This window comes from Cervus canadensis, chromosome 24, assembly GCF_019320065.1.
Source record: "Cervus canadensis isolate Bull #8, Minnesota chromosome 24, ASM1932006v1, whole genome shotgun sequence".
Classification (NCBI taxonomy): Eukaryota; Metazoa; Chordata; class Mammalia; order Artiodactyla; family Cervidae; genus Cervus; species Cervus canadensis.
Window position 1 is genome coordinate 11,045,925 of NC_057409.1, and position 22,649 is coordinate 11,068,573.

Sequence of the window (22,649 nt, forward strand, 5' to 3'; positions counted from 1 at the left end):
CAGGTAAAGAATGAATCTGAAAAGTACACAAAGGGAGTAATTGAAGTGAAAGAAACAAAACTGAAAGTAGGAAAATATTGAGGCTGTAATGTGGCAGAGAAAAAGATTAAAGTTCTGTTGCAGGTTTTGGCCTAGCTGAGTACTTGGTTATTTTCAAGAGTCACCAAGCCCTGACATTTCTGCCTGCCTGCTGACAACTGGCAGTGTTAAGGAGGATGTTTTTCAGAACTTTCTTCCTTGCTCCTGTCTTTTGTAGTGTTCTGCTTAATCTTTTTTTTTCCCAAGATCTTTTTCCCATTAGAAAAGTTTGTTTATTATATAAAACTTGAAAAACAGATGGTCAGAAAAAGCTGGCCTCTTGCTCTTAACATTTTGCTGTATTCCTAAAGATCCACTTTCTTGTTTTCCTCTGTAACAGGTGGTTATCTTGGACAGAGTGATGGGGAATAGTTCTGTACCAAAAGGTTGAATTTATTTGAAAGAGTTGGTCTGGTGCATTGAATGTGTAAGGACCATAAGCGAATGATAAAATACTGGTCAGGGCAGATCACGTATTATCCCGAACTTAAGCGTATTTAAATGTAGAAAGTAGGTGAAAAGATAATGGCAAGGAGGAAATATTTTTTAAAAATATTTTTTAATGATAGAATCCTGAGTGGTTAATTTCAAATGTAAAATAAACAAAACCTAACAGACTTATGCAAATATATTCTCCTTGAATTGGTCATTAATTCATAGGGATCTTCTGTAATTGATCTAGGACCTGAGGCACTTGTTTTGCCTCTGTAAAGGAGGACTGCTCAAAGAAATAACTTTGCTCAGGTAGATTCTCTACCTCCATAACACAGAATCAGAGGTCCGTAGTTGCCTAAAACAGGATGGTTGACTTTTATCTTCCGGTATGTACAGACAAATAAGAAATAGAGATATACTTGTCAGTGATGCTGAAAGTATTGGGGAGATACAGCCAGATTACTGGAAAGTTGGTTGTCAGAAAAAACTTGCTCCTTTCCTAGAGTTTTAACCATTTAACTTAAAGTTTTCCATAATGTTGTAGAAAAAAGATAGTTGATTATTTTTGCCAAACTTGTGAAAGGCTGTATGTCTGCACAGGCTTCTCTTTCTGGAGGAAGAAGAGAGGAGACTGGCTTTTTGGGCATCATGTAATGGCAGAGTGGATTATTAATGTGTGTGAGGGGCATCCAGGTGCTTGGTTTAATCACTTGCAACATGCATAGTATCTATTATATATTAAGAACCTGCTTGCTTTCATCTGCAAAGTTCTGTTCTACATCTTGTGGTTTTAAAAGAAGGCAAAGACAGGACTATTTTTTGGAATGTACAGCTTAACTGTTAAGATAATTTGGTATTTGTTAGAACTAGTGGAGAAGCTGTTTAAAAATGAAGTAGCAAGTTTGAGGATTGTTAACTTATGTTCATTCTTTATCGAGTATTGTATTCACTTGAGTGGTTCAGTGAATAATAAAACTTCATAAGAAGTTGTAAGATACATTGACCAGCCTTGTATTTTCAGTGAGTGTAGCAATCAAGCTAGGGTCTTTGTTAAGGTAACTGATGGACCTTTCATAAAGACTTTTGATGAATGAGTATCCTAGTTGTTCTCAGGTGAACTAATCACCAAAAATAAAAATAAAAGCTATTATACTTGTGTCAGATTACTTTTTAGTTTACTTTCTGTAAGAAGAACTTGCTGAGGTTTCAGGAAGGTCCCTATGATTGCTTCCAAACCTAGTTACCCTTTCAGTCAGTATTGCCTTACTCCTGTGTTGCCCACTGTTATTCTTTAACATGCTTACATAACTGACTGTAAACGGTTCTTTTTAGTCTTTATTAGGCTTCTAAGACAAAACAAGTTTCATGAGAATGGGACTCATAGCTCACTGAAGCAGTAAACTCCCTGAAGTGGGGTGTTTGTGTGTCTGCCTTGGTATTATTTACAAGATTGCAAAAGATCTTTTGACCAAATGGTAACTCAGTCAGTAGGGAAATACTTAATACTTCATCCTGGAAATGATGTCACAGCTGTTCTAAAGTTCCGTGATTGGGCATGTTTCTTGGCAGAACACAGTGAAGCAGACTACAGCCATTTTTGCCTTGTTCTATCACATGATTTAATTCAATATCATAAAACCTTTTCAAGATGTATCTGGCTTGAATATCTTAGCTGTCTGGCTTGATGCTTCCAGCAAATTTGAGTGACTTCCATGCGTGGTTTACTTTGTTGTGTACTTTAGATACTGTTTTGTAAACTCTTTCTGCATTTGTTTAGAACCTGCCCCTAATTGTTAAATATTCTGTGACATCACTTTTGAAGGCTTCATAGTGTTCTATCAAAGATTTATTGTATTTCACCAGTCCCTGCTGAGTAAGTCGGCTTCTTTATACTTTTTTCCTGGCTAAAATAACACTGTTGTAAACATTCCAAGGGGCTTCCCTGATAGCTCAGTTGGTAAAGAATCCGCCTGCAATGCAGGAGACCCTGGTTTGATTCCTGGGTCTGGAAGATCCGCTGGAGAAGGGATAGGCTACCCACTCCAGTATTCTTGGGCTTCCCTTGTGGCTCAGCTGGTAAAGAATCCGCCTGCAGTGCGGGAGACCTGGGTTCGAACCCTGGGTTGGGAAGATACCCCTGGAGAAGGGAAAGGCTACCACTCCAGTATTCTGACCTGAGAATTCCATGGACTGTATAGTCCATATACTCGTCACAAAGAGTCAGACATGACTGAGTGATTTTCACTAACTCTAACATTCTAAGATATAAATTTTGATTCACACCTATCCTTAAGTGTTGGGTCAAAGGATATACTTTTTGAAGGTCTTGGCTGTGTTATACATTGTCATGAGCCTTTTTCTTAAAATTTTTTTTGTTGAGAGAACTCTGTCAGAAATTCAAAAGGCAGCGACAGTCAGTTTTTCCCTCTATCTCAACTTTGGAGTAGTCTGGGATAGAGGGAGAGTTGCTCCTTGCATTAGTGATAATTTTGTTGATAAACCTCATCAAATAGTTGGCTTGGTTTTATCTTTCTATCCTTTTAACTCTAGGCAAAAATAAGATAGGCTTTCTTGGTGGCTCAGTGGCAAAGAATCTGCCTGTCAATGCAGGAGACGTGGGTTTGATCCCTGGGTCGGGAAGATTCCCCTGTAGAAGGGAATGGCAACTCACTCCAGCGTTCTTGCCTAGGAAATCCCATGGACAGAAGAGCCTGGTGGGTTACAATCCGTGGGGTCACAAAGAGTTGGACATGACTTAGCAACTAAACAACAACAACAAATATGATAGTCTAGTAGAGGAGACTAAGGGCTGTGTAATTCTCTTAAAGTCTAGCCCAACATTAGACTCAGTCAGATATCTAGGTAAGCGTTTATCCAGTTTAACTGGAAAGCTCAGGGGAGTTTAGGAGAGACAGATCTAGAGAAAATGTGATTATAATGACAATACCTTAAGGTATATATTTTTAAAAATTCCATTGCTAGTAAGTGAGAATAGTAGGATTTCTTTACATCTAGGATTCTAATTTTCAAGCAGAGGACTAAAAATGGACTTAATTGTGTTTGAATATAATGAAAATTTATTATGGTGTATAAGAATAGAGATGAAGCTATTTTTTCTTTGAGCAATTTTACTATGTGCTAGACTCTACAGAAAAATCAGAGGAGTCTTGTCAGGGAGCCTTACATTAGTGACATGTAACAGTACAAAATGGAAAGTGTTTTCTCAAGGTATGCAGTTTGAAAGCTTGAAGATTGCCTAATCCAGTTCAGGGTGTGGGTTGATTGATCATAGAAGAATCCTCGAAGAAGTGATCTCTGAGCTGTGCCTCGGAAAATACGTAGATGATAGCCAGAGATGTTTTGAAAAGAGTGAACATAGGTTCAGAACAGCTCAATCTGTATAGACAATAACATTGTATAGATAATTCGGAATAGGAATTCTTGTATAGTTCAAGAAGTGTAATTGGAGATTGTCAGATGTGTAAGGAAGTTTGGAGATCAGATGAGGAAGAGGGAGTTGATTTGCAGTTAGTTGGATGTAGAAGGAATCTACTGAGATAGATACAAAGTTGGCTTAAAAAAACAAGTATGAAGGGTAGGGTCTAAATTGAATCAGGTTGGAGGAGGTCCCTGATGTAACCTTCACATGAAAGTCAGTGGGAAACTTGTAGAAGTAACGGTGGACCTGTACTATGACCGTATGTATACAGCTCACTTCTTCCCACAGTGTGTTTTAGACACGTTATCTTTTTTCTCATTATAGTGTTTAGCTTAGTAGAGATGATTTAGAAGGGGAATATAACTTTTTATTATAATTATTGTTTTTTTGGAATATAGCTTTTTAAAAACTCTAGTAGGTTTATTCTTCATATCAGTGACAGCACTAGAATCAATGGATATTGAGGTTATAGGGAGGAAAATTTTTATAAATAAAAGAGGGAACTTTTCTAAAAATGGAGTCTTAGTCACAGGAAAGTTTGAAGAAGAGACCCAAAGGACTTTTATTAGATAAATTGTAAAGAAGATTCAGACATGGGGTAGTTTAGATCAGAGAAATTGAGGGTTAAGAGAGGGTTCTCTCTCTCTCTCTCTCTCTCTCTCTCTCTCGTGGTTTAATCGTGTCCGACTCTTGCAATCCCATGGACTGTAGCCTGCCAGGCTCCTCCTCTCCAGGCAAGAATACTGGAGTGGGTTGCCATTTCCTTCTCCAGGAAGAGAGGGTTAGGTGGCTGGATAACATTTGAGGTTCATGGAGAGGAATTGATGATACAAAAGAGGTCTTTTTTGGAAGACCTTATTTTTATTTGTGTTCTATAATTTCTGACTTAAATACTTACTACATATGAAGTATAAAAAAGGGCTTGAGGCTAGAAGGAGATAGATAACAAAGGATTTGTGGATTCTCAGTGGATCTTAGTATAGATTAGGTGTCTGGGTAGTTATTAATATATTGTGTGTTAATGAAAAACTTATCTAAAATGTAATAAAGACTTAGCAAAGGAACACAGCAAAGAAACACATAATTGTTTCCATTTTAAAGAAAAAAAAATCTAGGTTTACTGTAGTGTTGGCACAAGTAATATTGCTCTTTATAAGGAAGTTGGTTTTGTTTTTTTTTTTTTCTTTCAGCTCTATTTTTGCCCCCTCACCCTTTAACTTGGACATTCAGTTCCTTGTTTACAAATGTTGGCTCCATTTTCAACTTCAGAAAAAATTTAAAATATCGAAGTTTTGGTGATGCAGAAATCAGAAAGGAAAAAGCCATCACTTCAGCTACGTGTATTTTATTAAATCTTTAAGAAATTAAAAAAAAAAAGAAATGACCATGGAGTATTGTTCTTTCCGTTTAATATTATCCCACTCTTGTTCTTTTAAATTGCTTCTTCAAAAAAATAAATAAATAAAATAAATAAATTGCTTCTTCAGAACTAGTGAGTGGGCATCCTGTTTTAATCAGGATGGCAAACTTGAATGTTTTATAAAATTCTAAGGCATTCTATGTTTTCTGTCTTGCAGATAAATTTACTTGTTTTTTGCCAATAGGATTGAGGGAATTCTATTTGTATTACTCACCTTCCTTGCTTTGTGGATAGATGAAATGCCTCTCTGTAGCCTTCTTAAAGGAGGACCAAAAGAGGATAGGTAACACTGAATTTGAAACTTTTTGAAGCATGCCTTTTGTGTGTATCCATCTTTCAACAAATGTGTTAATTGCTGGGCTAGAACAGATAAACAGGGCACCATCTTTGTCTTAGGACCAGACAGTGCTGTTAATCAGACAACAAAATGGATAACATGAGATAAGAGCTGTAATAGAGGGATGAAGAACTGTTTTGGCTTTCTGGAGTGATAAGTTTGGGGAAGTTAAGAAAGGCTTCATGGAGGAAACGGCATTTGATCTGTATCAAATAGAAGGAGTAAGGGGGTAGTAAGCACTCAGTGATAGCACAGTGCTTGGCACTTGTTGCACATAGAAGTGTAGCTTTCTCATCTGGTGTATCATTATTGTATTTTAGATGAGGAAGCAGGCTCAAAGAGGTTCTGTATAAAGGTCTCATAGGTACAAGTGGTGGAGTTGGTATTTCAGTGTCCCAGTCCAATAATGTGCTTGAGCTTGCTCATTGTGAGCCAGCTGTTTAGGTTTCAAGAATCTTAGCAAGCTAGTTAAACACAATCATTAAATTATATGACTTTAAAAATTAAATACATTGTATTAATAGGTGTTTTAGATTTCTATTTACATTTAATTACATTATAAACTACAGTTTGTACTGTAAATTAAAGTTAAACTGCATAAATTTAGAAAACTGTTGTTATTACCATTAAACCATAATATTTAAATTCATCAATCTTAAAGTTATTATGTCTATCAATATAATACACTGCAATTGCATGTCTTCTTAGCCCTACAGATAGTCCATTTTTAGTTTGGGGTCAGCTATGTTATTGGCAAATGCTGTATACAAATCAGGACTTTATTTTTGTTGATTGTCTAGACTTAAAAGTGATAGAGAAAATATTAATGCAGATTTGCTGTGAGGCATTAGGGATCGAACCCGTGTTCCTTGCAGTGAAAGTGCAGAGTCCTAACCACTGGACCACCAGGGAACTCCCTTAATGCAGATTAAACACACTTATGTCTGTATCCTAACATATTTTGAATATCACAAAATTTGAGGAATTAGTCTTACACAATTTGAAAATCATTATCCAGTTTAGCAAGGAAGTTGTTCAAATTGATGAGCCAGTGAAGTCTTGACATACATCTTCATGTTGTGTTAAGTCAGTAATGAGCACTAACTTTGTTAGGCACTTTCATAGTTTTGCTTTAATCCCTGCACCAACTCTCAGAGACAAAATTTATAGGTAGGAAAATGGAAACTCAGGTTAGCAATGTAACTAAAATCTGTTAAATGAAGAGAGAGGTATAGGTGACTCAGAGCCCAAGTGAGAGTTTTTTACAGTAGTTGGGAGAAACACTGAGAGCCTGAATTAAGATAGTGGGAATGGGGAAATGTGATAGAAACATTTGCTAATAGTTACTAAAAAAAAAAAAAAAAAATCTGATGAGCAGCAGGTTAGGGTTTGGAGATATGTTGGCTTTTGGAAATAATTAGGGGTACCTGTGGTACAATCAGTTGATGGTAGGATCTTGGGCTCACGAGAGAGGAGTCTGTTGATAGAAATTTGGAAGTTTTCAGCCCTCAGTGTAGGTAAAGGCATGGGTGAGTTTAAGATTCTTTAAGAATATTGGTAATAAAAATAATGGCCGTAATTGTATGTTCTGTAGTGTCTATAATATGCAGCTGTCCTGAATACATATTTTTATGTATGTTTTCATTTAGTTTTATCATTGTGGTGTAAGTACAACTTACCTCAGTTTTACAGATGAAGACTCTAGAGAACTCTAAAGAGTAAATACCTCTGCACAGTTACCCAAACTAAGAAAGCAGAGCTCATGTTCTACTTATTGTGGTTCCAGAGCCAACATGCAGTGAGAGAAGAGGGCCAAAGAAAGAACCCCCAGCAGTAACACAGTTTAAAGGATGAATTAAAGAGGGAGCAAGTGAGAGAGATTGAGAGGGAGTAGTTTGAGTTTTAAAGAGAACCAGGAAAGGGCTATATCTTGAGTAGAATTTCAAATAGTGGGGTATAATCAACTTATTCAGAGACTTCAGAGAGGTAGCAGATGACTGCAAATGCCAACAACTATCTGAATAAAAGTAACATGAGAGTGCTTTGTTAAGGGTTTGAAGGTTTTGTCCTCCACACATTATTCAACAGACTCTGCATTTGTTATTTCTGTAGTTTTCCAACCCTTCCCAACCTGCAAAGTTTTCCAAGCTGTCTATTCCAACCAAGTCTTAAAGAGATTTAATGAAGTAAGATCAGCTTCTGTTTAGTTAGTATTAGCTGTTTTGGTGAATTAGACTATATAAAAATTTCTGAAATACAGTTGAGTATTGAAAATGTCAGTATTCTGGTTCTTTTTTCTTTTTAAAATTTATTTATGCACTGGGTCTTGGTTGCTTTGTGTGGTAGGCTTTTTCTAGTTGCGTTGAGTGGGGACTACTCTCTAGTTGCGGTGCGATGGCTTCTTATTGCGGTGGCTTCTCGTTGCAGAGCACAGGCTCTAGGCGCTTGGGCTTCAGTAATTGCTGCCCTAGGCCCTGTAGTTGTGGCACACAAGGCTTAGTTGGTCTGAGGCATGTGGAATCTTCCCGGACCAGGGATGGAACCTGTGTCCCCTGCATTGGCAGGTGGATTTTTCTCCACTGTACCACTAGGGAAGTCCAGTATTCTGTTTTTGGTAGCGGTCAAGTTTGATCTAGAGCGGGCCATTTTTCCAGACCTAAACATTTTGGGACAAGGAGTGGTTAACAATTTTAGAATCATTTACTGTTAGTATTTACTGTTAGTATAAACCAAGAATTACTGAGATGTGAACCATTTTGCTTATCTACCAGAAGTAAAGGTTAGTCCTATAAGTTTTCAGACTTTTTAACATGGCATTTTTTTCCCGCTCCAAACACTGTTCCTCAGAACCCCATGAAGGCTGATTTCACATGTGTGCTCTGCTAAGTTGCCCCAGTTGTGTCTGACTCTTTGCAACCCTGTGGACTGTCGCCCACCAGGCTTGTCTGTCCATGGGGATTCTCCAGGCAAGAACACTGTAGTGGGTTCTCATGCCCTCCTCCAGGGGTCTTCCTAACCCAGGGATTGAACCCAGGTCGCCCGCTTTACAGGCGGATTCCTACATGCTCAGTGTTTTTTACCCCCTCTGGGTGATCTTCAAAGTCCCTCCTCTGTGAAGCAGAATTGGGAACCCACTGTGTGACAAGAATTTTTTTTTAATGAACAAATGGTGCAAGGAGGTGTAATTGGGAGTGGGGGTGATCTGTTTTGAAATTGAAGAATCATAAGGAATCTGCTGCTTCAACATCTCATCTAGGTATATTGGTTATTTAGCCTTGGAGGAAGGGAGGGATTAAGAAAACATCTCACAGAAGCTGGGGATGCCTGCAGCATTGGCTTTGACTGCCTTAAAGAACTGTATGATAAGGACTGACACCTGCACTAGTTAGGAGTTTCATGTAGAGGAAAAAGCTCTGTTACCTGAATTAGGGAAAGCAAATGTGATCTCTTCACCATTGAATTCTGCAAGCCTGCAGGAGCTGACAGCTCGGTAAATAGTGCCCTAATACTTTTCATCCCTCGCTGAATAAACAATCCCTAGTTGAACTAATTTAACTCCAGTTAGCCCTAGGGAGGAGATATAGATAAAATTGTATGAGATCGTGTGTATTGGAGGAAATGTCTTAGATGAAACAGTATAGGATAATGTATATTAAAGTGCTAATTTTATAGTATGAAACTAAGTACAGAAGAAAAGAATAGCAAGACCAGGGTCGTCATTTTTATGGAAGACTGGAGTTGAGTTGGGTCTGGAAGGACATGTATATAGAAAAAGAGTGTGGAAAGAAAGATGAAGGGAGAAAATGGTTAAAGTCTTCAAGTTTCAGCTGTTTAAATGTAGGGGGGAGGGAAGGGAAGAAGCAGGCAGTTGCTCTTTCCAACTCTTGCGTTTACTGCTGTTGTAATACCTGTTGGTTCTTATGAAACAAGATATTTAATACTCTGCGACATGTGTCAAAGCTGAAAATTTTGGACAGATAACTCGTGTAATACATGAAGTCATTTAGAAAGGGTAGACATATATAAGCTTTTGTCTTCATGTGGACCTTTTTGGCAGTTGGTGTGAATAGCATACTGAGTTTTTAACTTGTGTTAAATTTGCTGTGTGCCAATTTTATATTAACATTTGCACATTTCCCGTTGCATTTGTTTTTCATTGGAAAATATAACCTAATTATAAAAAAATGCAGCAAAGGAAAGAAAACTGACCCATAGTTCCTCTGCTGTAACAAAAACCACTCATCATTTTGGCTTATTTTCCTACATAGTTTAGTGGTTTATGTAGTTATCATATTCTATATAGTATTTAATCCTGCTTTTTCCCCCTTAGCACTTCAGGTATTTACCCATATTTAGCCATTTTTTTGCACGTTTATATAAGGCACTTTCCATATGTTATTGCAGATGCCTTGTAACAACCCTGTAGAATAGTTAAGATTATGTTTGTTTGTTTTTAGCCCTACTGTGAAGCTCAGGGAGGGGAGGGAATCCTGACTGAGGATCCGACCACCAGGGATGGAACCTGGGCGCTGTGCCGTGGAAGCAGAGTCCTCCTAACCGTTGGATGCTGGGGAATCCCCAAGATAATTTTCATTTTACAATTAGGGAATTGAGATTCAAAAAGGAATAACTTTCTTAAGAGACTGGCTAGGTCGTAAAAGAGGTGGAATTTGTTTTGCCCCAAAGCTTTTTGTTCTTTGGTCTTGCTGAATCTTCACATTTATCATTTAAAGTAGCTAACAGCAATGATCTATTATCTATTGATGCCTATAGCCATTCACCTCTTTGTTGCCTGTATGAGGAGAGCATAATTAATTGAAACTTAAACCTTTATTTAAGCACTTAGGTTTAAAACTTCCCTCATCACAAGCATCAAAATGGAGCAGATTGTATCTACCTAACCTTGTGAGAGTTGCTGCTAAAGATGGACAGCAGGAGTAAGGGAGAACATAAATGGTTCTTTGGGTTTTTTTTTTTTTTCAGTTTTTAGAAATTTTATTTACTGTTTATCTTTGGCTGTGCTGGGTCTTTGTTGCTGTGTGTAGCCTTTCTCTAGTTGTACACAGGCTTCCTGAGAGCGTAGGCTCTAGAGCGCCGGTTCAGTAGTTGTGGCACACAGGCTTAGTTGCTTTGGGGATCAAACCCACCTCCAGGGCATTGGCAGGCAGATTGTTAACCACTGGACCACTGACCAGGGAAGTCCTACAACTTACCATTTGAGAGTACCTACATGACAGATTCTTGTCCTTCCTCTCCTACCAGGTGAGCACCTTTGAAGCTGAGGCTTTGGAATCTGTATTTTCTCAGCTTGATAGTTGATTCCCTTGTATTTAAATTATGAATGTCATTAGGTAGTTTTTTGTGTGTCCCCCGCCTCAAATTCCTCATGCTTATTTTTCCTGTAAGTTTCTTCCTTTGGACTAAAGTTTTCCCAGTCTCTGCCTGCTAGTCTCAAGACTTGATCTTTGGAAATAATGTTAGAAGTTGTATGTGTCTGGTAAGCCTGGCTCTATACCTTTTTATACTGTGGCCTACCTTGAGGCTGAAAGGGTCTTTTGAGTAGTAGTTTTCACCAGCTATCAATATTATGAGCCTCCAGTGAATTGCCTGTAATTAGTTCATTAAAAGGTGGCAGTGTAACGGAATATCCTGCGTGTAATTTCATGCTGTAATCTACTCCTCAGAGACATTATGGCTACTTCTAAGAGGCTTTAATGTTTTAAGTTTTACCTTATTTTATTGTATCTTCCTTTTTATGAGCACCTTAATTGTTTGGAGTTGTTAGATAATTTAAAGGAATAAGATTTAGTGACCATTATCCATCCTGAAGTTGTCCAAAGATGTTAACTGACTTTTAAAGATAATTAGTTTTGGGGAATGTGGGAAGGGATTCTGTGAAGTATATGTATGACGGGCCTTTTAAAAAACTTAGAAAGATGGTAACGACAACCCTATATGCAAAACAGAAAAAGAGACACAGAAGTACAGAACAGACTTTTGAACTCTGTGGGAGAAGGTGAGGGTGGGATGTTTCGAAAGAACAGCATGTATATTATCTATGGTGAAACAGATCACCAGCCCAGGTGGGATGCATGAGACAAGTGCTCGGTCCTGGTGCACTGGGAAGACCCAGAGGAATCGGGTGGAGAGGGAGGTGGGAGGGGGGATCGGGATGGGGAATACGTGTAAATCTATGGCTGATTCATATCAATGTATGACAAAACCCACTGAAAAAATAAATAAATAAAGGAAAAAGAAAATAAAAAACTTAGGTATATATTGTTTGTTAGGTTGGTATTATTGATTGAGCATGAATCATACTCATGGTTTTGTTAACATAGGAGTGAAAAGGCTAGGAGCCTTCTCTGCCTCTTAGTGTCAAATGAGCAAGTAAATCTTCTGAGCCTTAGTATTTTATGAAAATAGGGGAAAAAGTTTACTGGGTTGTTAGGATTAAATATATATATGTGACTGAAGTAATTGCATACAGGTCTTTTATGAATATTATCCATAATCTCAGGCATATAAATAATATATATATACACACACATAAATATACTTACATTTGTGTTTATTTTGGGTCAGACATCAAATTCTTCAGTAACTTTTGATACGGTACTTAATAATGCTGCTGGGTCCCCATTTTTGGAACAGACTGAGGAGGGCACAATACCGAAAGAGATCAGTTAAAAGGAGTCAAAGTCCTATTGAGAGATTACAGTAGCTTGGACTAGAGAGGTATTCATGGAGGTGTCGAGGATGGTTCCACTTGAAATTTTTGAAGGTCGAACTGGAGGTTATATCAAATAGCTGGGAAGCATATTCAGTGATTGCTTCATTTTCTGAACTTACTGTCAAATGCTGGGAGTTGAGGGGTTTGACTGACGAGCTATTAAAAAACCTTATTTGTTAAATTGTATTCCGAAGTGTTTTCAGAAGTTGGTTTTATTATAAAATTAGTTTTTGTTCAAATGTATTCCTTACTGGAGAGCCCGTTATTTTCAAAGAATAACTGAAAAAAAGTAATCTATCTTACCCTTTGTTCTGTTACTAGTTAGACTTACTATTCAGGGCTTGAAAATAGTAGATTATCCAGGCTTTTACTTCTAACCCTTTTGGTGAAATGTATATAGGAGTTCAGCTACTAACTCTTTGTAAATGTGATGTCTGGAAAGTTAATAGTTAAATGTATTTACTTCATTCTGGTGCTCCTGTGTCATTTCCTAGAAGTATATTTCAACTAAATGTCCATTTCTGCATCTAGAAATCTCAAAAGGGAGAAGACAGAAGATACTTTAAATAAATAGCTCTGCTTTAAATTAGAGAATTGATGGAAGATATATTTTTGTTCCTTCATTATGGGAAAGACAGAATATTAATTATATATAGCTTGTGATCTTTCTGCCCTTAGACTCACGTAATGCATATATTAACAGCATCAGAGATTATTAAGATTTTTTTCAGGGAGTTCCCTGGCAGTCTGGTGATTAGGACTCCACACTTTCACTGCTGAGGGCAGGAGTTCGATCTCTGGTCATCAGGGAAATAAGATCCCTCAAACCTCAAAGCGGGACCAAAAAAAAAAAAAAAAAATTCCATAAACCATATAAAACATTGAAAGTTATGTTAGTATAATACTGTTTTTTCATGTTAAGCTGTCTACCATTTTCTTATTTTCAGCCAGAGGTTGTGAAGTGTGTGTTCTTGTCTACCAAGGACCAGGGGGACATAAGATTCAGTTGAGGGCTGTTAAGTAAATTTATTTCAGAGGATAGACATCAGATTTTAAAGTTAATACAATTATATCTGGTAAATAGATGTGTGTGTGCCTGTTGTGTTTGTGGCCCACTTAAAAGTGGGGAGAGGAATGGTGGTAGAGATGAGAAAGGATATTAAGCTAAACAGAGGAAACATTTCAGAAGGAGATTTAAAATGTACAGACTTTAAGTAACATTGCCACTTTGTGGCTTTCAGGATATTTCCTCTAGAGATGGAGTTTTGCATTTTATAGTCATAGATGTAAGGTGAGAAGAGACTAAAATGTGATGGATAGATGGTGTGTTAACCTCTAGTTGTTTAAGTGACAGACCAGATATTGAGGCCTAGAAACTTCTTCTGCTGGTTTATATATTCTTAGTTAATGTCTTTAAATTTATCTTATTTAATTTCATAAGATTTTTTCCTTTAGTCTCTTCACTGAAGAATGAACAATGAGATTGTGAACTGATTTAAAGATTAGGTGAATGTTCTAGTGGGAATTTTGTGATGCAGTGTGAATTCAGTAAAATCTTGCTGTGCTGTTTTCTTTTATTCCTTATTACCATCACAGTATTGTAAAGCTCTGGGAATGCATCTTTCTTACTTTTAGCATTTGGTCTGTTTTCTGTTTAACTAGGACTTCATGATTAATTTCGTGTTTGTGCTTGAGGATCTTATATAGGGGTTTAACCTAGACTGGCCACTCCAGCCGGTTCCTACCACTGATGACACTATAGCTGCCTCTCACATGACACTAGCTTTAAAAAATGTGGTATATAGGCTGCAACATGACACCACTGTGGGGAAAGCCAGTATGCCTTACCACTTCCCCTGCTTCAGTGGATCAGTAGCATCTCCATGTATAAAAGCTGGAGTGTCCAGCAAGACACAAGTACGTTTTGTGCTTATGGCAATTCCGGCTGGGACCTGGACCCATTGGAGGTCTCAGCTTGCTTTTATGTGTTCTGCTCTTTCCTTTTATTGTGTATCTATCATCATTCTTCTGTCTCACCCCCAGATTTTTCTTTATTAAGTATTACCACGGCAGCACTGGTTGATTAGAAATGTTATAAATGCATCTGACAAATGAAGTCTTGACCATAGATTGTCAAAGCAATCAGTTTACTGGAATTCCGGCAGTAATAAGAAATAGTCAAACAAGTGAAAGAAAAGACCTGCTGTAAGAGAAGTATTTTATAGAACTCTAAAAGGTTTTAATGTCTCAAAATGGTTAAAATAATGGTCCTTGTGTTAGACTCTGTTCTGTCATTTTTTTCTCATTTTAAAAGACTTGTAAAAAGCTGATAGGCAGAGTTGTTTCTTTTTCTTTTGCTAAAATACTCTCATGTTTGATGATTTTAGTATAGATATGAGGAAATAAACACATTTCAAAGTTTTACAAGTTGTTAAACATAAACTTCTTTTTTCTTGGCTACACCTGCAGGTGGGGTCTTACTTCCCTGGCCAGAGATGGAACTAACACCCCCTGCATTGGAAGTGCAGAGTCTTAACCACTGGACCGCCAGGGAAGTCCCCAAACATAACTTTTTAATGCAGCCAATTTTTGAAGAATTAAATGAATTGTCCCAAGCTTTTTATCTTGAAATAATTCCAGATTTGGAGAAATTTAAAGAACAGTGCAAAGAACTCCCAAATATTCTTCACCCAGATTTACCAGTGTAATATTCTGCTACACTTGCTTCATCATTCTCTTTGGAGATGTGTGTGAAATTTTTTGTGGATCATTTTAAAGTGAATTCCAAGGCATCGAACCCCTTTCTCGAAACTTTGCTGAGTAGTTCCTAAAAAGAAGAGCATGCATTTATGACCACAGTGCAGTTTTTCAGAAACAAGAAATTTAACATTGATGCAGTACTGTTACCTAATCTACCGATGGTATTCATATTTTTACCAGTTGTCTTAATGTCCTTGGTAGCAATTTTTTTGTGGTCCAGGGTCCAGTACAGGACCTTTCAGTTTTATGTTTTTTTAGTCTCTCAATCTGCAGTTATACACACATAATCACACACCAGCATCTCACCCATTCGACCTTTTTGTTTATTACATGATATTTCTGAAGAGTATATGAATTCTGTTTTTGTAGATGTCGCCCTCAGTTTGTCTAAAGTTTCCTTTCCTCATAGTGTACAATCAGATTATGCTTTTCTGACAGGAATACTATGTGACTCTGTCCTTGGTGCATCACATTAGGAGGCATAAGATGTCTGTTTATGCCATTATTGGTAGTGTTTACTTTGACCGCTTAAGGTATTCACGTGGTTCTTCATTGTAAAGGTACTGTTTTCCTTTCAATAAGTGGGAAAATAGTTTGAGACTATAAATATCTTGCTCCTCATCAAATTTTCACCCTCTAGATTTAGCATCCATTGCTAATTCTTGCCCAGTTGCAAAGAGTTGACTCATTGGAAAAGACCCTGATGCTGGGAGGGGTTGGGGGCAGGAGGAGAAGGGGACGACAGAGGATGAGATGGCTGGATGGCATCACTGACTTGATGGGCATGAGTTTGAGTAGTCTCCGGGGGTTTTTGATGGACAGGGAGGTCTGGCGTGCTGCGATTCATGGGGTTGCAAAGAGTCGGACATGACTGAGCGACTGAACTGAACTGAACTGAAGATAGTTGTTCACTTATCAGTAAGGCTGTGTAATGCTCACATTGTCATAGATTTGGGCAGTCACGGGCCCTTCAAGCAGGGTCATCTGATTCATTCCTGTTTCTAGCCAAGTTGTGGATTTTTGTTGTTGTGTTTTGTTTTGATTTTCTTTTTTGGCCCTGCTGTATAGTTTTTGGGATCTTAGTTCCCTGACCAGGGATCAGACTTGATCAGGGATCGAACTCGTGTCCCCTGCAGTGGAAGTGTGAAGTCCTAACCACTGGACTGCTGGAGAATTCCCCCTAGGTTTTTTTTTTTTTAATGTTTAAAATATCTAGCAATATTAAAAATCTGGTGACTCATTTACAGTTTTATTATGTTTATCATTTAAAGTTTTATTATTTACATTTACAGTTTTATTATTGGTGCCAAATTCATTTTACTTTTCAAGATGTGAATGCTTAAGTATCTCTACAATTTCTGAGAAGGTGTATATTTATTTGTAAATATGTAAGCTTATTTGTGTACACATCAAAATTGTATTTGGAAGTGGAAGAGCAATTTAATCAGCTTGCTGAATTGGATCAATGTGATATTTTCTTAATGTTGATTAGGAGATTAAGGCAGCTAATGCCATTTGTTGTTTGCATGAAATTTGCATAATTTAAAGCAGTGGTCCCCAACCTTTTTGGCACCGGAGATCAGTTTTGTGGAAAACAATTTTTCCATAGTAAGGGGGTGGGGGTGGGGAGTGGTTTTGGTTTTGCCCCCACCCTGGCCCCTGCCCTACCACAGCTGCTCACCTCCTGCTGTATAGTATGGTTCCTAACAGACCATGGGGTGGGGTGGTGTTTTAGGACCCTTGATGTAAAGTAAACCTGTCACACAGGTTTACATTAGGACACAGGTGGTATTTACCATTTTGGTATAATTGTGTGGTTAAATTCAGAAATAGTTTTGTTGGAGGCAGAGTTGAACACAGGTGTTTGTGGATTTAGTATTACATTATATAAAGAGAAACAAACTTTGTTTATAATAAGAGCAATTGCACAGTGCTGTTTTGAATTTCTTTTCACAAAATATTTTAAATGATGTCATTTGCCGAGCCACTGGGCATGTGGATGTTTTAGTTCCTCAACCGGGGATTGAACCCTTGCCCCTTGCAGTGGAAGCATGGAGCCCTAACCTTTGGACCACCAGGAAATTTCCTATAAATGTATTTCTTAGGGGAAAACAGATTTGGCAGTCGAGGTTTTCTAGTTTAGCAGTACAATTGGAGCATGTAAGTTAATTTATATTCTTGGGGCCACATTACATTAAAATAAGAGATAGGCAGAACTCCCCCCCCCCCCTTTTTTTTGTCTTTCTACCAGTCCATTTTATTTTTTGATGCATTACAAAGAAATTATCATTATCAGTACAGTTCACCCCTAAACATTTCAGCATACATGTCATTATTAGAGCTCAGTATTTGTTTTACGTACTTTTTGAGTTTAACTTACATGAAATGCACAAGTGTCTATTTGCGGAATGCTGACAAATGTACCTGTCTGTGTAACTCAGACTCCTATGAAGATATAGAGTGAGGACTTCCTGGCGATCCAGAGGTTGACTTTGCCTCCCAATGTAAGAGGTGCAGGTTCGATCCTTGGTGGGGAGCTAAGATCCCACCCACCTCTCACTAAAAATCCAAAATGAACACAGAAGCAGCATTGTAGCAAATTCAATAAGGACTTTAAAAATGATCTACATCAAAAATAATAATAAAAAAAAAAAGATACACAAAACATTATCATCCTAGAAGTTTCCCTCATGCCCCTTAGTCAGTCCCACCCCTGCTTCACCAAAGATAACTACTTTTCTAATTTTGTCCCCATCATAGATTTGTTTTTCCTGTTACAAAACTTCACATAATTGGAGTCATGCATTATGTGTTCATTCTGTTTGTTTAAGGCTTCTTTCATTCAGCATGTCTTTGAGAACTACTTTTCTTTTAGATCTTCAGTACTTATATTCAGAGCTAGGAGGGTGCTCCCAGATCCATAAAAAAGCAGATCTGTATGTGCTGAAACTGAACAGTCTGCAGGACATATTAAGTTGGGGGGCGGGGGGAGCAAAGTGAAGGAAGTGTCATATGCAACTTGTGAAAAGCAAAAGACAATACCAGCTTTTATATGCTTAAAATAGCTCAGGAAGGACAGGAGAAACTGGTAATAGAAATTGCCTCTAGGGATTTTCCCCAGTTTTTTGAGGTATTATTGACATACAGCATTGTTAAATGTGTACTACAGCATAGTTATTTGATAAATGTGTATACTGAGAAATGCTTACCACAATAAGTTTAATTAACATCCATTACCATTTTTTTTCTTGTGATAAGAACCAGAATTTTACTTAAAAGTCAGTTGTAGCCTGTTATCCACTGACAAACTTCTAAGTAAGTTTGTGAGTGAGCTTAACTGAAGACCTGTTCTTTGCTTTCTAGGAGCTTTTGGTTGAGTTGGGACTAATTTTCTATGAAACAAAACAATTTAATTTTCAATTGTGGTTGCAGATTTAGAAGGACTTTGAAAACTGCAGGGGCTAAGGAAGTCTCAGAGAAGGAAGGAGTTTTGAACTGTACCCTAAAGGTCAGAAGGCTAGGTATTCCACGCATTCTTGGCTTAAAACTATAAGAATGAGGTTTAATCAAGAAACATGAAAAAAGTCCATATTTCCTGAAAGGAAAGATAGATTTTGATTGGAAATAGAAGAGGTTAGATAAATAGTATTCATCCAAATTAAGGAAGACTGAACTAGGTAGATAAGTTTAAGATTGATAGGAGAAAAATTCTGTAAAGCAATTATCCTTCAATAAAAAAATAAGAAAAAAAAAAGTAACCTACAACAGCAAGATACAACCTACTGCTGTAGCATAGGATACATTCAGTATTTTGTAATAACCCGTGAGGGAAAAGAATATATGTAACTGAATCACTTTACTATATGCTTGAAACTAGCACAGCATTGTAAATCAGCTATGTTTCAGTTAAAAGGACTGATATGAGAATCGATGTGCTGTTGAAAGTTTTGTTTTGGTCAGTGCCAGAGGTTTTTTAGTTGGGGTTTTCCTATTATAAATAATATATCTATCATCAAAACTTTGGGACAGTTATATAGAGAATCGGCGGGGGGGGGCTCAGTATTGCAGCTGAGGAACATCAGAATTTTTGAGGTCCCTTATTTATGTTGGATTTAATTTCTTATTCTTTTTTTCTTTTTCCTTTTTCAAATTGTTGAATTGAGTTTGAATTCCAGAAATAGCATGTGGGTGAATTTTTTTGTTAACTTTATTAAGTTTGAAATTTCCAAATGACTTATTTTGAAAATAATATCCCATATCTTTGTATGTTGGTGAGTTTATTTCTGAATTCCAGATATGTCCAGTAGGACATCACAAAAAGATAACTGTTCCTTCTGAATAGTTACTGTTTTTTATATCCATGGAGTAATTTAGTGCTAGGGTAGTCAGTTCATCACAAAGCCTCACTTCACTTTGTTGACTTTTGCAAAATGTTCCTACATGTTGTAGACAAAGAACCATATAGCCATGGGTTTGGAATCTTGGTTCTTGGGAAACCTTGATCAAGTAAACTATTTTGAGCTTTAGTTTTTTATCACTAAAGCGGGAATAGTACAGTCCTTGCAGGTTGGTTATGAAGATCATTATGTACAGTGCCTGGAATCTGGTAGCCCATAAGTGGTAGTTGGCTTTTTTTTTGTTTGTTTGTTTTTAAAATAGGAATCATATTTAACTTCAGAACCATAGTTACCATAAGGTGAATAGGAACAAATGACTACTTACATAGCTTGATGAATCAAGTCTTAAGTTCAGGTATGTGAGCTTGCTCCTAACCACTTAATGCTTTTGCTTTTTTTTGTTTTTTGCTTTTAAAAGGCATGTGGATTGAGTTGTATGTTTTAAAATTCCTTTGTGAGGTAGTGTGTGAAATGGAATGATGTTTAGGGTAAATTTATGAAAAGCTCATAAAGAATGATTCTTAGTAAGACAGGAGTATTTAGATTTATTTCAGGGAAAAGATAAGTATTGCATTCAGTTTTCAGAATCCATTTGAGTGGATTTTAAACTCTCCCTTGGGGAAAAAGATGATTTTCTTGCCTGCTATGGAGTAAGAGCTTTCTGTATGTCAGCTCATTAATTCTCCCACAGCCTAGATACATATCCTCACTTAACCAAAAACAAGAAGGAAATTGAGGCCCGTGAATATGTTTAATGCCTTGGGACTAATATAGGATGACTCCAGTATTGTTCAGGGCTTACTCAAGGAAAATGATTTCATATTAATTAGGGTTCGTGAGTGTTAGTACTTTCGTTTAAAATATTAGAAGTAGAGCTTCCCTGGTGGCTCAGTGGTAAAGAACTCGCCTGTCAATGCAGGAGACACAGGTTTGATCCCTAATCTGGGAAGATCCCATATGCTGTGAAGCAGCGAAGCCCGTGGGCCACGGTTGTTGAGCCCTGTGCCCTAGAGCCCAGGGGCTGCACCTGCTGAAGCCCACAGCCCTAGAGCCCATGCTCTGCAACGAGAGAAGCTGCCCAAGTGAGAAGCCTGCACACCGCAACTAGATAGTAGCCCTTGCAGCAGCAAAGACCCAGCACAACCAAAAATAAATAAATTAAAAAAATAAAATATTAGAAGTAAAAAGTCTTTACCTGTGGGGAATATTCTGTTTAGCTCAAATAATTAATTTTCTATAGTGTTATTCTATGAAGCTTTAATTCTTGTTCAGATAAGTTTTAACTAACCATTTCATTTTTTTTTTTTTTAACTTCTATAGGAACGTCAAGGTCGTGGGAAATAAGAGGCAGTTCTGCACAGCCTGCAGCAACGGTTGCATCTGCATATCCTAAGAGGAAAAAAAATGACCTTCAAGAGAATTAGGACTTTTTTCTTAATTTCATTGACTTCAGAGACGATTGCAGACTTGCAGTTTAAGTATTGGAATTTCACAAAAGACATAGGACTTAACTGGAAAATGAAAAAAAAAAGAAAAAGGAAAAACTAAACAAAAAATCCCTCTAGGTAGTTTAGGTGAAAAATGTCCCTTTTATTTTGGCTTTGGTTGTGATTTCAGAGCATAATGCTTTGTTTTTTGTCTTTTTACTATGTTTTTCGGATTTTAAAGTCCGTAAGTACATACAGTTTTCTCTAATTTTTAAACCCTTTCCTCCCCCCGTTTTGACATTTGCACTTGGAGAACACTTGAGTTTTGAAGGTTTTGGGCATCCACCCCAGAAAGTGGGAATTTGGTTTTTTTCCTTCCGAACTGGAAGAACATTTTTATGAAGAATTTCTGTCTTGGAGAATTTAACAGTGTTACCCAAGGTTGTGTCTTTAAGGGTGGTTCATTTTCTCTGACCCTTTGTTACTCAAAGTAAAGTACTAGGAGTCCTAAGAAATGTTCTGTTCTTGTACATTATACTGATTAAGTCAGGATTAATTTGATTTCAAAGCTAAGAACAGTGGTAAAAACTTGTTTACAGAAATGCATTTTGGAAGAGAAAAATATTGTAAAAACGTGTAGTGAATGTTTCTTCAGTTTCTTGTTCAGCCAATGAGGAAAGGGCATTGCCTTTCTTTTTACCATTAATCACTTCTCAATAAACGTGAGATCCTGTTGAGCATCACTTCTAGTACCATTTATTAGTATTATTTGATTTGCTATGTTTTGTGAAAGCTTTGGAGTACAAGGAGTTTCACAAGGTGAGACAGCAGCCATTTTTAGAAAGTTCACTGAGATGGAATAGTTCAGGAATTGCTTCGTACCCAGGGTTGGATAACCATGACCACTGCAAAGCAAGGTGGGCCAATATTCATAATGCTTTATTTCTGGATACTTCCTGAGAAGGTAGTGCCACTGCTATGCTAAATTGTTCAACAAATATTTGATTGTGAGTCTTTATTAGTTGCCAGGCAGGCACTGTGGTAATAACCCTGTAGTAACCTGGCCACATATCTTCTGTGCATAATAGGTAGAGCCCAGTATCAAGGATATACATGTTGAATCTGAAATATGACTGACTTAGGCAGGATTCTGTGTGTCCCAAGAATAAGAAATTCCAATGGGCTTGGATCTTTGTGAACCATGTAACTGTAAGGGTAATTGATTCATCATCATTTATTTTCTAAGGTTTGGCACTTCTCTTTTTCTTACAGATTTTTAGCCCTTAAGGTGTCTCAATTAAATGTAAAAGCTTCCGTAATAAGAAAGGATTCAGAAAATAGATTATAATACTGTTGGGTTGTGTTTTGCCCTCAAATGATTTATTCATCCCATTCTACACAACCCAGGCTACTAACTCAAGAGTGTGATAAAATTAATAAGTTGCTGATAATAATAATTAGCATTATTGTTAACACTTAGAGTTGAGAACTTTCTTCTGCCTGAGACATGGTCCAGTATATTTAGATATTCCTATTTGCTAAACTTTTTAAAATACATTCCCCCCAAATCAGGGCGTCCTTTGTGCTTTTATAAGTTTGAGGATGCCCAGTTTTGAATTGGAA

The 22,649-nt window shown here is 37.3% G+C and overlaps 1 protein-coding gene across 1 annotated transcript in view; it reads left to right on the forward strand.

The window, feature by feature from the left end:
- Nucleotides 1-21,769, forward strand: part of YTHDF2 (YTH N6-methyladenosine RNA binding protein 2) — a 28,236-nt gene extending 6,467 nt beyond the window's left edge. The window contains exon 5 of the mRNA XM_043444996.1: nucleotides 20,920-21,769. Within this exon, the coding sequence (XP_043300931.1) occupies nucleotides 20,920-20,943 (24 nt within the window). The 3' untranslated portion in view covers nucleotides 20,944-21,769. The remainder of the gene's footprint in view (nucleotides 1-20,919) is intronic.
- Nucleotides 21,770-22,649: the final 880 nt, after the last annotated feature.